Genomic DNA, 13,628 nt, shown 5'->3' on the forward strand with positions numbered 1-13,628 from the left:
GTTTTCAGAGAAATGTGTTGTCTGTATAACATAAGACAAGTGTACTCAAGCAGGGGATGCTTTCCTGTTTAAAAAATCCATAGAAACATTCCACAATCTGTTTGGTGGGTTATTTTTAAGCAGATAAACAGTAGTGGCAGAGGAAGTTTTCCAGGAGCACATGTAAAAGGGGAGGCCGCCCTTTTCTTTGTCATTACTCAGGGGACACTTCTGTTCCTGTCTCAGGTAACATAGCCAACATTGCTGCCACCTTCTCTCTGTCCTTTGTGTGCTGGGGCAAGGTCTGTCCCTGGACACTGATCGTTAATCGGATGTTGCCATCTGCAAGGAGTCTCCCCGATATCAGTGCAAGTGGTAGGATTGCGGGGAACTCTTCAGTGTAATGACACATGGTCCCTTTGGGGCAGAGCTCACGGGCACAAAACTTCATGTCAAAACTCCTGAGTTTGGGAACAAACGTCACCGTGGGAAGGAGCCAGCGTGGAATCCAGCAATCTCCAAACTTCTCCTTGCCTGCAGCGTATTGTCATACCTAATTATATAACGCAGCGTACATATGAACTGTCTCACCTCTCTGAACATTAAAGCCTTTGCAGGCTCCTGCTAACACTTGCCAGTAGTAACCCCGGCGTTTGGGGTTCTCTCCACTTTGGCTAGGCCTATTTTGAGTACGTCCCAAACTAATGGTTTTCGCTTCTTGCTTTTCCCATTTGCCTTTTGTCTTGGTCTTGCTTATCATCAGAGAATCGGGACATCTGAGAAAAGGGATGCGGTGTGGCCCCAAATGTGATGAGGCCGGCGCTTGTTCACCATTGCCCAGCGTGAAGTGGAACCTGAGCTCTAGTGAAGCCCGTGACCAAACTCCCTGCTGGGTTGGTGAGGCGTGGGGACTGCGTGGGGGAGAGCGGGTGCTCCCCAAGGCCTGCGGCAGCCTCACAAGCTTCCCCAGGACCTAGAGGTGAGCACCCACCTCCCTCTCCCTGCGCTTCTTCCAGCACCTCCTGTAACACAAGTGCCGAGCAGTACACATTGGAAAACAGTGCAAAACCCCACCAAAACACAATTTTCTGCTGCCCGCATGGGCCTTCCTCGAGGAAAGAGATGGGAAAGATAGCCCACCCGTGACCCACCTGGACCAGGAAGTGCTCAAATCCAGTGGCAAGTTCAGGTGCCAGAAGGGGAAAAGTACTGAAAAAAAGAACGTAACCAGATGAAAATGATACCCGCTTTGTGAATACAGAATTGAGGGCACCTACTTTGGGCTGTAATGAGTCATTCTAAGGGCCGTAGGAGGGAAGCAATCAGCCCAAAAGTATTTAGTTTCTGAAGTGAATGTAACTTTTGAGAACCAAAATGATCTTTTTGCTCCCAGGCAATTACCAAACGTGCTGATTTTACTGCAGAACTTTTTTGAACACTTCAGAAAGATGTTAATAAGGCTCTGGTACAAAATTAACCATGGTTTTGCAGAGAGAAAGAAGTTACTAGCATTTATTAGATTAAGATAAAATAACAACAAAGCCCACCTGATTTTGTTATGAGTACTGTTTGGAAGAGCAATCAGGTTTAAGGCAAATGTCAACTTAAAGAGAAAAGAAACCCCCGAGGATGAAAATGACTCAGAGAAAGTGATGCCAAGAGTGTAAGTTTGGGAAGAACTGATCTTGTGCATGAGGGGAAAATATATGACCTTCTCCTGGCTGACTGTCACGTATGAATTAATAGGGATTGTTGGCAAATTCATAATAATAAGAATAAAGGCCAACAGCACATCAGTGAGAGACATCAGGAAATCTCATTGCTGTCTGTATTAACTGGGCACGTAGCGTTACAAATGGTTATGATGAATAACGTGATTTTTTTTTAAAAAGAAACTAGAATGCCTTTTTCTTTCAGCTTCACCATCTTTTAGCAGATAGCTCTGGATTACTAGTGTGTTTAGGCAAAAAAAAAAAGGAGGAGATTGTTAAACAAGAAGGAGAAGGTGTTAAATGCACACACACCTGAAGCTAAGCTAAGTTTGCTCTTAATAAACTTGAAGATCAACGTGCAAAATGTGTTTGCGTTGTAGCTGGCTCAGCAGGAACCACATTCTGCCCTTATTTACACTTTGGCAGCTCCAGATTGGCTCTGAGCTGGCTTCATCATTGTGCATCACTCAATTCAGGAAGAACTTGGTAGGTTTGGAGTTAATTGGTACTCAACTCGAAGCATCTCTTCATCAAGGCAGGGCAGGGTGTGGGACTTGGGGTGGAGCAGGGTGGCCAAGCTGCAGAGCTCCATCAGCAGCAGGAACGGGGTGTAGAAGCTCCTGGGTCGTCTGAGCACCCGAATGCTGGAGGAGCTGCTGAGGGTCACGGCACAGCCCTGGCGTAGAGCAAGCGGATGTCGCCCTGAACTGCTGGATTTGTCCCCTCCTGCTCTGAGGTACGTGGCGTGTGTTGCCAGGGTCTTGGCTGGGTGGGAGCTGCCCACGCAGCTCATAAGGGTAAGGGACATCGGCTCTTGGCAGTGGTGGGTGAAACTGCGGCTTTGTTTGCAGCGACATTGGCTTTGGTCAGGTTTGCTTTCTTAATTGTGGTGAATGGTAGGGGTCTTGCTGCCCTGCAGCGTGAAGTTTCTGCATTTGGCCTGGAAATAACGTCACTCTGGAGCTTTTCTGTAACTGCCTGTGAGTCAGAGCTGGGCTGAGCCGGGGTTTGCCTGCCTTGCTGCCTCTCTGCTCCCTGCTCTCACACCGCGAGTCCTGCCTCTCCCAGGAGATGCTCTCGTGCCTTTTCTCTGCTCTCTTCTGGCTCCGTGTCCTTTGCCAGTAATAGGACCCCACATCCTCCTCTCCTCTGCGGCTGGAACATCTTGAGTTTACACTTCAAGGCTTTGCGATAGGAAAAAGCAAGGAGGTCACCTTGGTGCAAGGGTCACAGTTGAACACCTGCTTTCAGTGTCTAGGTCAAACGCAAGACACCTTAGCACTGGTACCCCACCACTGAGAAGCACCCGTAACTAAGCAGGGTAGAAAGCAACAGAACTTTCCTGGTTACAACGCCTTATTTTCTCCACAAGCCTGCGGAGAGGGCAGGAAAAGCACCGATTGTTCTGGGCTTTCTATTCTGGCATAATTTCGTTTGGTGTTCAGATGAAACCATAAAATATCTCGGCTAGAAACAATTCTGCTGATTTCATTGAATTTGTGTGTGTTGGCATGTTCAGAGGAGCAGCTTTCATTCTTTGTGTCAGGAGGGGAAGAAGATGGCCCTCAAGTTGGGTAAAAGCCCAGAAGGGGCTTGAGAGCCAGGATTGTGTTTGGTCCTGGCAAAGTCACTGCACTAACTGGTTTGTGTCTTGGATGTAGAGCCTGGTGCTGACAGAAACCAACCACCAGCAGCCTGTCTGTTGGAGTCTCGGTACCCCGGGACAAATCAGCAGAGCAGACCCGGTGCAATACTCCAAAGGTTTCCTTAATGGGCCTGGTGCGCCTTCTCAACCATGCCATCATGCATCTAATTTCAACCCTGCACAGCCTGTCCCACCCCTGAGGACTAGCCAGGATCACACCCACTTGGCACTGGCTTCTGGAAATGAGTAGAGTTTCCAGCCCGGGCTGGGTCTGCTGTAGGTGCAGGACCAGTGCTGGTGGGTTCTGCTGCTGGACAGCGGGGTCCCGTCTCAGTCCCCACACACAAGCAGGAGCTGAGGCTGGTTCTTCAGCAGATTTTGAGGCTGCTGAGATCCTCCCGCACAAGATGCTGCTCATGTGGCAAGTGCGGTGCTCACTGACGAGAGCCTGCAACGCGTGGTCTTCCCTAAACTGATTTATTCTGAAGCTTAACTTGCTTGAGATCTCCCTGTAGAAGACAGCTCCAGCCCTTGCTTCCCCTCTGCTCTCTTTCCTTCCCAGCCAGAGCAGGCACAGCCATTCCCCCTTCCTGGAGCAGAGTTTTCCTGGGACTCTGCCCCGCTGTCTCCTGCCACAAACCGGACCCTGTCACTGTGTTACAGCGCTGGCTCAGACCTGCTGTTACAGGGGAGTTTCCAGCTTCTTCCAGACGTGAAATGGCAAATTTAAATATTGCAATTACAAACGTGTAACGAAGCCTTGTACTTCATTAATGTAAGAGGAGGAATCTGCTACGGCTACAAGGACAATTAAATATTAGAGAATGTCTTTGATTCACATTCCTGCTGTGTAAATGGGAGGAAGGCTGCTGTATGCTCCTTGCCTTTGCGCTCACAAAATGAAAAGCACACCCACTGCAAGTTGTCCTTTGATAGATTTTTAATATGATTTTAAAGAGTTTTGTTTGGCCTCATTCTTATTCAATGAGATTAATTTAAAGCCCTTATCCCCTGGGTTTAAGTCAATCCATGTAGGATTTGGGACGGGGGTTTGTTGCCCAGGGAGGGGGGTTGTTTGCAGGCCTCTCTGAAAGACTCCTTTCCCACTTCATTAACCCCGAGCTGGGAGCGACCCCCCCCCTTCCTCCTCCTCCTCCTCGCCCCAGCCGAGGCCCGGGGATTTACCAAACTCCCCCATTCACATGCAAAGGACCAGCCCGGTCCACAAAGGCCGGGGGCTCTCGCTGCCAGGCGTGGCTGTGCATTTGGCCGAGCCGACAATATCCCTCCCCGCGGGGCCGGCGGGGCTCGGGGGTGCCGGGTCGAAGCTCCCGGGGCCGGCGGGCCGGGGGCATCGGGCTGGGACCCGGCCCCGGGGAGCTGGGGGGGGATCGGCTCCGCAGACAGCCGGGTCCGCCGGCTGCGGAGGGCCGGGGGGAGCGGCGGAGGGCCGGGGGGAGCGGCGGAGGGCCGGGCGGGCTGAGCCCGCAGCCCATCTGTCGGCTCCCCGAGTCGGCGAGCCGCTGCCCGGCTGTCCCGGGGACCAGCTGCCGGGCTCGCTGGCCGCGGCCAGATGAGCGACACTTTTAAAGGGTGGAAACAATCCATTTTCCAAAGCGATCATTTAAAGCACTTAGGCAATTATACACTTAAGATTAGCGTTAATAATTCACCAGCGCCGCGGCTATCACAGCGCCGGGCAGCAGCATCGCCCCGGTCCCCCCCTTCCCCGTCGCTCCCAGCCCCAGCGGCGGAGCGGCCGGCCCCGCATGCCGGTACTGGGCCCGAGCCCCGGGGGGCGGGGGGGGGGGGGACGAGGCCTGAGGGGGAGCCGAGCCCCGGAGGGGGGGTTCCCTGCGATGGGAGGTGGGAAAACTCCTCTTTGCTTTTCCCTTTCCCTCGGCGGCGGCTGATCCGCCAGAGCAAACAAGCGGGAGGGGAAGAAAGGGCCGGCGGAGGCGAGACCCGTTTGTTTGTAAAGAAGTTTTATTTCCACATTTAAAAAAGGGGGGGAGCGGGAGCGGCCGCGGCGCCCCGAACCCCCCCCCCCCTCCCCGCGCCCCCCGGCCGGGCCGGCCCCGGGATACAGACTGACAAGAATCACTTACACAAATACGCCCTCAGGGTTCACAAATAAATAATTCATATACATTTTGCGCACCGTATTTACATTTCGCCGCTTTTTGTTTTGTTTTTAGTTACGGACGTCCCAAAGTCTCGCTGCGGCGGGCGGGGGCCAGCGGCCCGGGACCCCCCCGGCCCTTCCCGGTGGCGAGGCCGGTGCCCCGGGTTCGGGGAGCCGGACAAGGCCGGGAGGGAGCTCCCCGGAGCCGTCCGTGGCAGAGGTGGCTTGGGCCCCCCGGCGGTTCCTGGGAAGGGGGACGAGAGGCAAAGACTCCCCCGGAGCAGCCGGCCCCTGCCCGTGCTCCCGGCGCCGTCCCAGGCAGGGGGGGGACCGCAGCGGCCCCGCTGCCCTTCGGGGGCACAAGGGGGTTAAGGCGGCGGGGGCGGGGGGCAGCTCTGCCGGCTCTCCGTCCTGCCAAACCTGCCCTTGTTTCCTGCGTTCTTTATATATATTTTAAAAAAAGGAGGGGAGGGGAGGTCTCATATTTATATATATATATATTTGGGGATGAGTGGGAGTCTGTCGCTTGCTCGCGGCCCCAGAGGTGGGGTGGCCCCCTTCAGCCTCCCGGCCCGGTGGGTGCCGGTGGGGCTTCCCGGGCGGCCGGGGCTCACCGGGGCTGCGCGGCCCGGGGCAGGACGCCGGGCAGCGGGGGCAGGGGCGGCGGGGGCTCGCTGCCGCCCTGCAGTCCGTGGATGAGGATGCGGGGCACCAAGGGTCTCTGTAGGGTGGGGGGGGGCGCGCTGGGTCCGCGGTACAGGTAGAGGGCGGCGCCGGGGTCCAGGTTGGAGACCAAACTCTGCGGGTAGAAGTAGGGCGAGGGGAACATCCTCTGGAGGGCTGAGTAGTTGCCAGCCTCGGCCAGCAGCTCCAGGCCCACCGCCGTCTGCCTTTTCCACTTGGTCCTGGGGGGGGGACAAGTCGAGAGAGGGGGTCAAGGAGGGAGGGATGCTCCGAAAGCCGCTTCCGGGCTCTTTTCACCCTTTGCATACCCCCTTTCCCCGGGCTCTGCTCTCCTTGCACATCCCCTCTCCCCGCCGCTGATTCCCGGGGCCAGTCCCCCCCGTATGGCAGGGATGCGATGGGATGGGATGGGGGGCACCAGCACAGTGCAGGGGGACGTAGACCCCATTAACAGGACAAGAGGACCTATCTCCCCGCTGTCCCCGCCGCGGCAGCCCGGCGTGAGCGCCCACGAAGCCTCCCGGGAGGCACCGGAGCCACAGGACCGGGGCGGGGGGGGGGAAATCCCTGCGATATAAATCGCGAAGGGTATTTCAGTCCCTTCCTCGGGTGTAAGTTCCAGATTGTAGATTACGAACTGCGTACGACACCTCGTGCGTGACACGGGGGATCCTCTGCCCGGCAGCCCCGCCGCTGAGCAGGGATGCTGCTGCCGCCGCGATGTCCGGCCCGATGCCGCCGCGGCCCCGCTCCGCCTCCCCGGGCTCCGGGACCCCCTCCCTGGGCCCGGGCCGGGCCGGGCCACTGGGGCGGCTGCGGGAGTCCCGCGGTGGGACACGCGTGGGGCAGCGTCCCGGGGCATTCGTTTGCGGCATATATACATATGTATGTCTGTATATTTTTATATGTATATGCATATATACGTCCATATAGGTACAGGTATGTGTGCGTATATATATGTGTATGTGCCGGACCTCGAGAAGCCCCGGCCCCGGGACCTCGCCCACGCCGGGGCCACCGGTGGGCCGGGCTGGCCGGGGAGCGGGGCTGGGGAAGGGGCTGCGGGCACCGGCCCGGCTCCGGCGTGTCCTTGCGGGAGGGATTTGGGAAGAGAGGGGATAAGCGCACAGCCTCCGCCGCCGCTAAACTCCCCCAAAACCCCGACGTGTTGATAAGTCGCGGATCTTTGGAGATGGCGAAGCGGGACTGGAAATTAGGGGGAGGGGGTGTTAAAATCTGGGGGGAGCGAGGGGACGAGGTGGGGGCTGCAGCCGGGGGCCCCTCATTTCGTGGCCGTGGCAATGGTCGGGGCTGGGAAAGCGCCGACCGGGACGCCCGGATAAATCCACCGAAGCCATCACACGTCTCCAGCCCTTTTACAGATTTGTCGCTGAAGCGCTAAACCTATTTCCAGCAGTAAATTATTCATCATAATAATAATTGTGTAATTACTGTAAGGGGCGTTAATTATTGATGCCCAAAGCAGTAATTGGTATCTATTATTAATGGGCCGATGTGTTATGCTGTTGTGTTTAGCTGGAAGCCCAGTCCTGTCTCCACGCCTTGCCGGGGCTGGGGGCACGGACTGCCCCCGCCCCAAACCTGCCCTGCCCCGGCATCACTTTTCTCTCCCTTACTTTGGGGTAAAAGGCCTCGGAGCACAGGCAGTCCCGAGAGGGGGACTTTTTCTGGTGCCAGGAGGGACGGGGTGGCTGTGGGATGCAAAAGCCCTGCCTGGTTTGGGGGTGCGGGGCCGGGGAGAGGGGCAGGATGGGACCCTGTGGGCAGGAGGGAACGGTGCATTTTTACCTTCGGTTCTGGTACCACGTTTTCACCTGCGTGTCGGTGAGGTTGAGGGAGGCGGCCAGCTCCATCCTGTCCTGCACGCTCAGGTATTTTTGCCTCTCGAAGCTGCGCTCCAGCTGGGCCAGCTGATGGTCGGTGAAGGCGGTGCGGGCTTTACGCGGCTTTTTCAGCCTCACCGGGGGGCTGTCCCGGGAGCTGGAGATCTCTCGGTCCCCTTCTTCTTTCACTGGGCCGAGAGGGAGGAAGAGAGGCCAGGTCAGGGCAGCAAGGGAAAATACCTCAAAAGAGAGGGGCGTAACTCATTGCAGTGGGCTCAGGCACCGAATCGGGCTCACGGCGCATTTGCTCTGCCACCCCGTAAATTTTAACCCCGGCTGCCTACGGGGGACTCACGGGGTGCCCGAGCCGGGCCCGGCCTTTCCCCATCCCAAGGCCCTGGGAGCGGGGCCGGAGCGCCGGGCTGTGCTGGGGGGGGACCCCCGCATCTCCCTCACCCCTCATTTCTCACGGGGCAGGATCCTGCTCTGAGTTTATTCCCCAAAACCCAACAGCTTTCTCGATGCTTGGATATTTCATTTCCTTCTTTATATTCTCTCTTTTTTTGTGCTTTTTTAAAACTAAAACAAAACTAACCCAAAATGAAAATCCTGAGCCCACATTTTTGGAGGGGAAATTCGCTGGGGTGGTGCTGATTCTCCCTCTCCGCGGAGAAGCCTCCGTCCTCCCGGGGATGCTGCCGGGGGATGGAACAAACCTCCCCTCTCCAGGGCGCACAACGAAACACCGGGGAAGGGGCTTTGCAAGCCCGCGCCCGTGCCGTTATTTATCTTAAAAAATACCGAACGAGGCGAGGCTGGCGGCGGGTCGTTAGCGCGGTCGGTACATACGCACCGGCGGAGCGACGCGGAAATTTATGCCGCGAAACATTAGTAGGTGACGGGAAAATTTCCGAGCAGAAAAAAAAAAAAAAAAGAGGGAAAAATAAATCCGTGTTTGTGGTCGCTTTCTTCATCCTCCTGGAGGAGATTATGTGGCGAAAAGTCTCGGTTTATACAAATCGGCGGCGTTGGGATTTTTTTACGGGGGTTCATGTTAAATTTGCTGGTGACGGGGGTTAGCAGGGACAGGGCTGCAGCCGAACGCGAGCTGATTTCTCTCTGTAGGAAGACAATAATCCGGTTAATTGAGCCACCGGGGAGCAAAACCCTTCAACCAGAAATCGCGGCTCTGGCCGAGCAGGCAGAGCCCGACCCCGGGACGAGCCTTAAAACACGGAGACCCGGCTCCGGTTCCCGGGGAAAACGGCAGCTCCGGTACCGGCCGGGAAGGGGCCGGATCCGGCCCGGGCAGGGCGGGGGGTCCCAGCCCAGCCCTGCTCCCTCCCGGGAAAGGCCCGAAAGTTTGTGCGGAGTTTTTCAGCGGAGAAAAACCGAGTCCGGCCTCTCGCACCCCGGAGAAGGCAATTCCGCCCCCCCCCAGCCCCCCGGCCAGGCCGCCTCGTTCCCCGGGGCCGGGGCTGGTCCTCGGCTCCTAAAAAGTTCCTGCTCGCCCAAGGGCTGCGCTCTTTGGCGGCGGCGGCTTCCCCGGCCGGCTCCAGAGCTCTCCTATCTTAAAAAAAAAATCGATGATAATAATAATAATAAAAAAATATATATTACGGGTCTTTCGGCATTTTGGCTTGGGCCAAATCCTGCCGCCGCCGCTGCGGGTTAGGCCCGGGTCCGCAGCCCTTTTGCGGTGTAAATCAGGGGCGTTTTGCCCGAGGAAAAGCTATTTCCAAAGCATTAAAAAAAGATCCCGTTGGGAGCGGGGACCTTCACCCGCTACCCTTTTGAAACCGTGTTTTTACCCTCATCTGCGCGGTGTTATTTACCCTAATTTGAGCTGTGGTTTCCTCCCCATTTAAGCTATGTGTCCCCCCCCCATTTAAGCGGTGTTCCCCCCTCCATTTAACCGATGTTTTTCCCCGGATTTAAGAGGTGGTTTTCCCCCCATTTAACGGATTTTTTTTTTTCCCCATTTAAGCGGTGTTTTTACCGTGGCCGTGTCTGCCCGGTCGCAGGGGCAGGAGAGGAGCCGAGCGCGGCGTGGGGTAACGACCCCCACCCCAAACCGCCCCCCCTCCCCCAGCTTAGGGGGGTGCGGAGAACCCGCGTTTCTTCTCCCTCGTTTCCTTCGCGTCTCGGCGATTTGTTGGAAGGGGAGAAAAGCTGAAGGAATTCGGAGAAGGGAGGGTGTAGGAAGCGAAAACAAAACGCCAAGGTGGGAATCGCTGTTTTCGATCCCGGCCCTGCAAAACGGCGGGGCCGATCCCAGCCTTTCTCCCGGGTCACTTCCAGCGCCGGCACCGACCCGGGGCTCCGTCCTTCGTTCAGAGAGAAAATCTCCCCCTGCCCCCCGAAAAACGGGGCTCTCGCAGCGTTTGGAGGCTCGTTTGGGTGAATATTTTTTCCTCCACGAACCGGGTTTCAGCGCGGCGGCTCCGGGCGGGCCGAGGGTGCATTTGCAGCCGGGCCGGGGCTCGGCCCGTCCCCCATTTTCCTGCCAACCTCCCCAAATCCAGCGACCCTGACAGGTGCCATCGCCTCCCCTTTCTCCCCCCTTGCAGCCGGGTACCCTCGCTTTTCCCTCGAAAACAGCCGGCAAACAATTTTCCCGGGTGAAAGTTTTTGCAGGGGTGATGGGGGCGGGATGGGCAAAGACACCCGGGATAAACTGCTCCAGGGGGCGAGGACCGACCCCCACCCCTCCCGTGCTTTCCCCCACCCCGGCTGCCGCAGGGGGAGGCGGGGAAGGGGCTGCGAAGGGCCCGGGAGGCCGAAGCCCTCGGCCCGGGGCAAGCAGCCGCCGCATCCAGTCCCAGTCCCCACCGGCGCCGTGGATGCTGCCCGGGGCTCCCTGTCTGTCGTGCTCGTTTGTAAACCATCTCCAAATTAATAATAGAAACAATACAAATCGAATCAAATCCCGCCGACTTTCTTGTTCGTTTCTCACCGGAACAGGGGAAACACCCGGCAAATCCGTGATTATTTTATTATTGTTTTCTTTTTTTCTCTCTCTCTTCCCCCCCCCCCCGGTAGAAATCCGCCCCCGGTTCTCCTCTCCCTTTTCCCCGCGGGTAGGAACGAAACAGCCGGATCTTCTCCGCGGAAAACAGCTCGGCGGAGCCCCCGGGAGCGTTTGGCGAAACACCGATCGCCCCAACCGCTTCCACCGGGCCAAGCCCCACCGAGCCCCGACCCCCTAAGTTTTCCCAAGTTGACGCCGACCCCGCGGTCATTTCGGGGACGACCGGTGCCACGACTTCCCCTCCATCACCGGGGCGCGCCGGAGGCGGCTCCGTAGCGGGCTCCCGGTGCACCGGGAGGCTTCTTTGGGTCCAGGCCGCCCTGCCTGCCGTGCAAAGCCCCAACGGGGTGAGCGTCTCTTACCTTTGTATTCCGAATCCGAGGAGGAGCTGCTGGTGTTTTTTTCCATTTTCTCCCTAAAGTCCTCGCCAGGCTTGGTGGGGACCCTGCCCGCCGGCTCCTGCCCGCCGTGAGGTCCATTGGTGCTGGAGTAAGGCGCGCAGGCGGCCAGGGGCTTGCAGTCGGCCAGGATGTCTCTGATGAGGAAGGAGGAGGTGACGGTCCGGGACTGGGAGGGAGCCGAGACCTGCCCAGGCTGGAGGTGCGCATCCAGGCCCGGCCGCGGCACCGCCGCCTCCAGGCACTCGCGGCCCGGCGAGCGGGGCGAGGGGCACCCGCTGCTGCCCTCCGAGCGGGGACTCAGCTCCAGCGGGGACCGGCCGTCGCCCACCAGCGGGTCCCCCTTGGGCACGGCCGGGCTGCCGGCTCGGTGGGAGAGGATGGAGTCGATCCCAAACCCGGTGGAGCCCTCCATGGCCCCCGCGAGGTGCCGGCGCTCACACGGGCATTGGCGGGGAGGGCGCGGCGGAAGCGGTTCGATAATGATAATTAACAATAACGGGGGGGGGGAAGCTAAAGAAAAAAAAAGGGGGGGAAAGGTAAAAAGAAAAACAATAAAAGAGCAAAGTTCAGCCTGGGATCCGGGCAACAATTGCTGCAAGGCTCTCCGAGGCGCCGCGCGTTAGATCCAGGGCTGCTCCGTCTTCAGCATCGCGCCCAGCTGCACTCACAGACAGACACACAGGAGAGGGGGGGAGAGGGAGGCAGAGTCAAACTTTGTCCGCGAAGGGAGTGGGGGGGGTGGGGGGACGGACCCCAACCTCACTCGGGGTTCCGGCCCCTTACCCGGCCACCCCACCCTTGCCCGGAGCCGCGGAGGCGTCGGGCTGGGGGGCAGCCCGGGGGCTCCCAGCCGGAGGTGGGGAGGCAGCGATCGATAGTGAGGTTTCGCAGCGCCTTAACCACTTAATGATCCAGAAATCAATGGGGAAGGGCGGGGGGGAGGGCGGAGGGGGTGGCCAGCCGTCGGGCCGCTGCGGCGCCCCCCTTCCTCGCCAGCACCTCGGACAGCGGCAGCGGCGGCGGCGGCGGGGGGGGGAGGAACCGGAGTCACTCCGGAGCCGGCGGCGCCTTCAGCACCTCGGACAGCAGCGGGAGCGCCGCGCCCTCCGCGGGGGCGGGGGAAGGGGGAAATGGGGGGAAAACCCGAACTTGTGCCACTCCGGCTCGGGGACCCCAGCAGCTTCCCCCCACCACCACCCCCGCCCCGTGCGAACGCGCCCATTGGCCGCGAGGCGTTTTGGGGGATGTCACTCCCCGGCGGCGACACCTTGCAGCTTGATTAACGGGAATTAATTGCGGCCCGCATCCCCGCGCTTTCCGGGCGGTTTCCGCCCTCTTTTGCTGTCATTATCCCACTGATGGGGCTCGTAACGGGGTGATTAGCCGCGGGGGGGGGGGGGGGGAGGCGAGGAGGGGATCGCGAGGGGTTGCTGCTTTTCTCTCACCTCCCCCCCGCAATTAGCCGATCTGCCAGTCCCTCCCAAGCAGGGAAAGTTTTCCTGGGCGTTAAAAATAATAATGATAATAATTTTTAAAAGATAAAAAGGAAAGGCAAAGCACCGAAATCCTCCTCAAATCCCCACTGCAGAGGCGGCTGCTCTGAGCCCGAGGTAAACCTCGGAGCTGCGAATTTCGTTGAATCCCCTCGAAATCGGTTGTGAACGAGCAGAGAGGTCCTTTAGAGCAAACGGACGCGGGGCCACCGGGCATCCGCCTTCCCAGCGCAGCGCTGCCGGAGCGGCGGGGACCGGGCATCGCCCCCCGCCCGGCGCGGCGGAACCGGGGCTGCTCTTCCCGCTCTCCTAGCGCCCAGCGGCGTTACCTACTGGTGCAACTGGGAAGCGACCGGATTTTTCCTGCCGTTAATCCCGTTTTAAATGAAATCCCGACGGCCCCAGCCCGGGCTGCCCGCCCTGCCCGCTCCCTGCCCGTTTCTCCCGGAGACACCAAGTTTCCTCTCTCCCGCCCCGTCGGGATGTTTTGCTGCTGTTGATCTCCCAGGCTGGAGGAGGACCGGCTCACGCAGGACTCCCACCTTCCTCCCAGTCAGGCTGGCTCCTGCATCCTCGGGGGTTTGTTTAGGGGCTTTTCCTGGGGGCAGACCCTTCGCCGCGGAGATGAAGAAAACGTCCGCACCCGTGAGCGTGAAGCTGCGCCGCTTTAAAGCGACGTCGCTGGTTATTTCTCAAATACTCGATTTCCTCTGT

General features: G+C 58.6%; 1 protein-coding gene across 1 annotated transcript; it reads right to left on the bottom strand.

The window, feature by feature from the left end:
• Positions 1 to 6,071: 6,071 nt before the first annotated feature.
• BARHL1 (BarH like homeobox 1) lies at positions 6,072 to 11,833 on the bottom strand. Its single transcript, XM_054848976.1, has 3 exons — positions 11,383 to 11,833; positions 7,955 to 8,177; positions 6,072 to 6,366 (listed from the first exon to the last, which is right to left on the bottom strand). Exons 1-3 carry the CDS (start codon positions 11,831 to 11,833, stop codon positions 6,072 to 6,074), a joined length of 969 nt encoding a protein of 322 aa, XP_054704951.1.
• Between the last annotated feature and the right edge of the window lie 1,795 nt (positions 11,834 to 13,628).

The sequence above is a fragment of the Grus americana genome, chromosome 20, assembly GCF_028858705.1.
Source record: "Grus americana isolate bGruAme1 chromosome 20, bGruAme1.mat, whole genome shotgun sequence".
NCBI classification, from domain to species: Eukaryota; Metazoa; Chordata; class Aves; order Gruiformes; family Gruidae; genus Grus; species Grus americana.

Coding starts and splice junctions, on each gene's coding strand:
- BARHL1 (XM_054848976.1), bottom strand. CDS start 11,833: ATGGAGGGCTCCACCGGGTTTGGGATCGACTCCATCCTCTCCCACCGA. Junction 8,178..11,382: donor CTCGGATTCGGAATACAAAG/GTAAGAGACGCT, acceptor CTCTCGGCCCAG/TGAAAGAAGAAGGGGACCGA. Junction 6,367..7,954: donor ACGTGGTACCAGAACCGAAG/GTAAAAATGCAC, acceptor TCCCCCCCCCAG/GACCAAGTGGAAAAGGCAGA.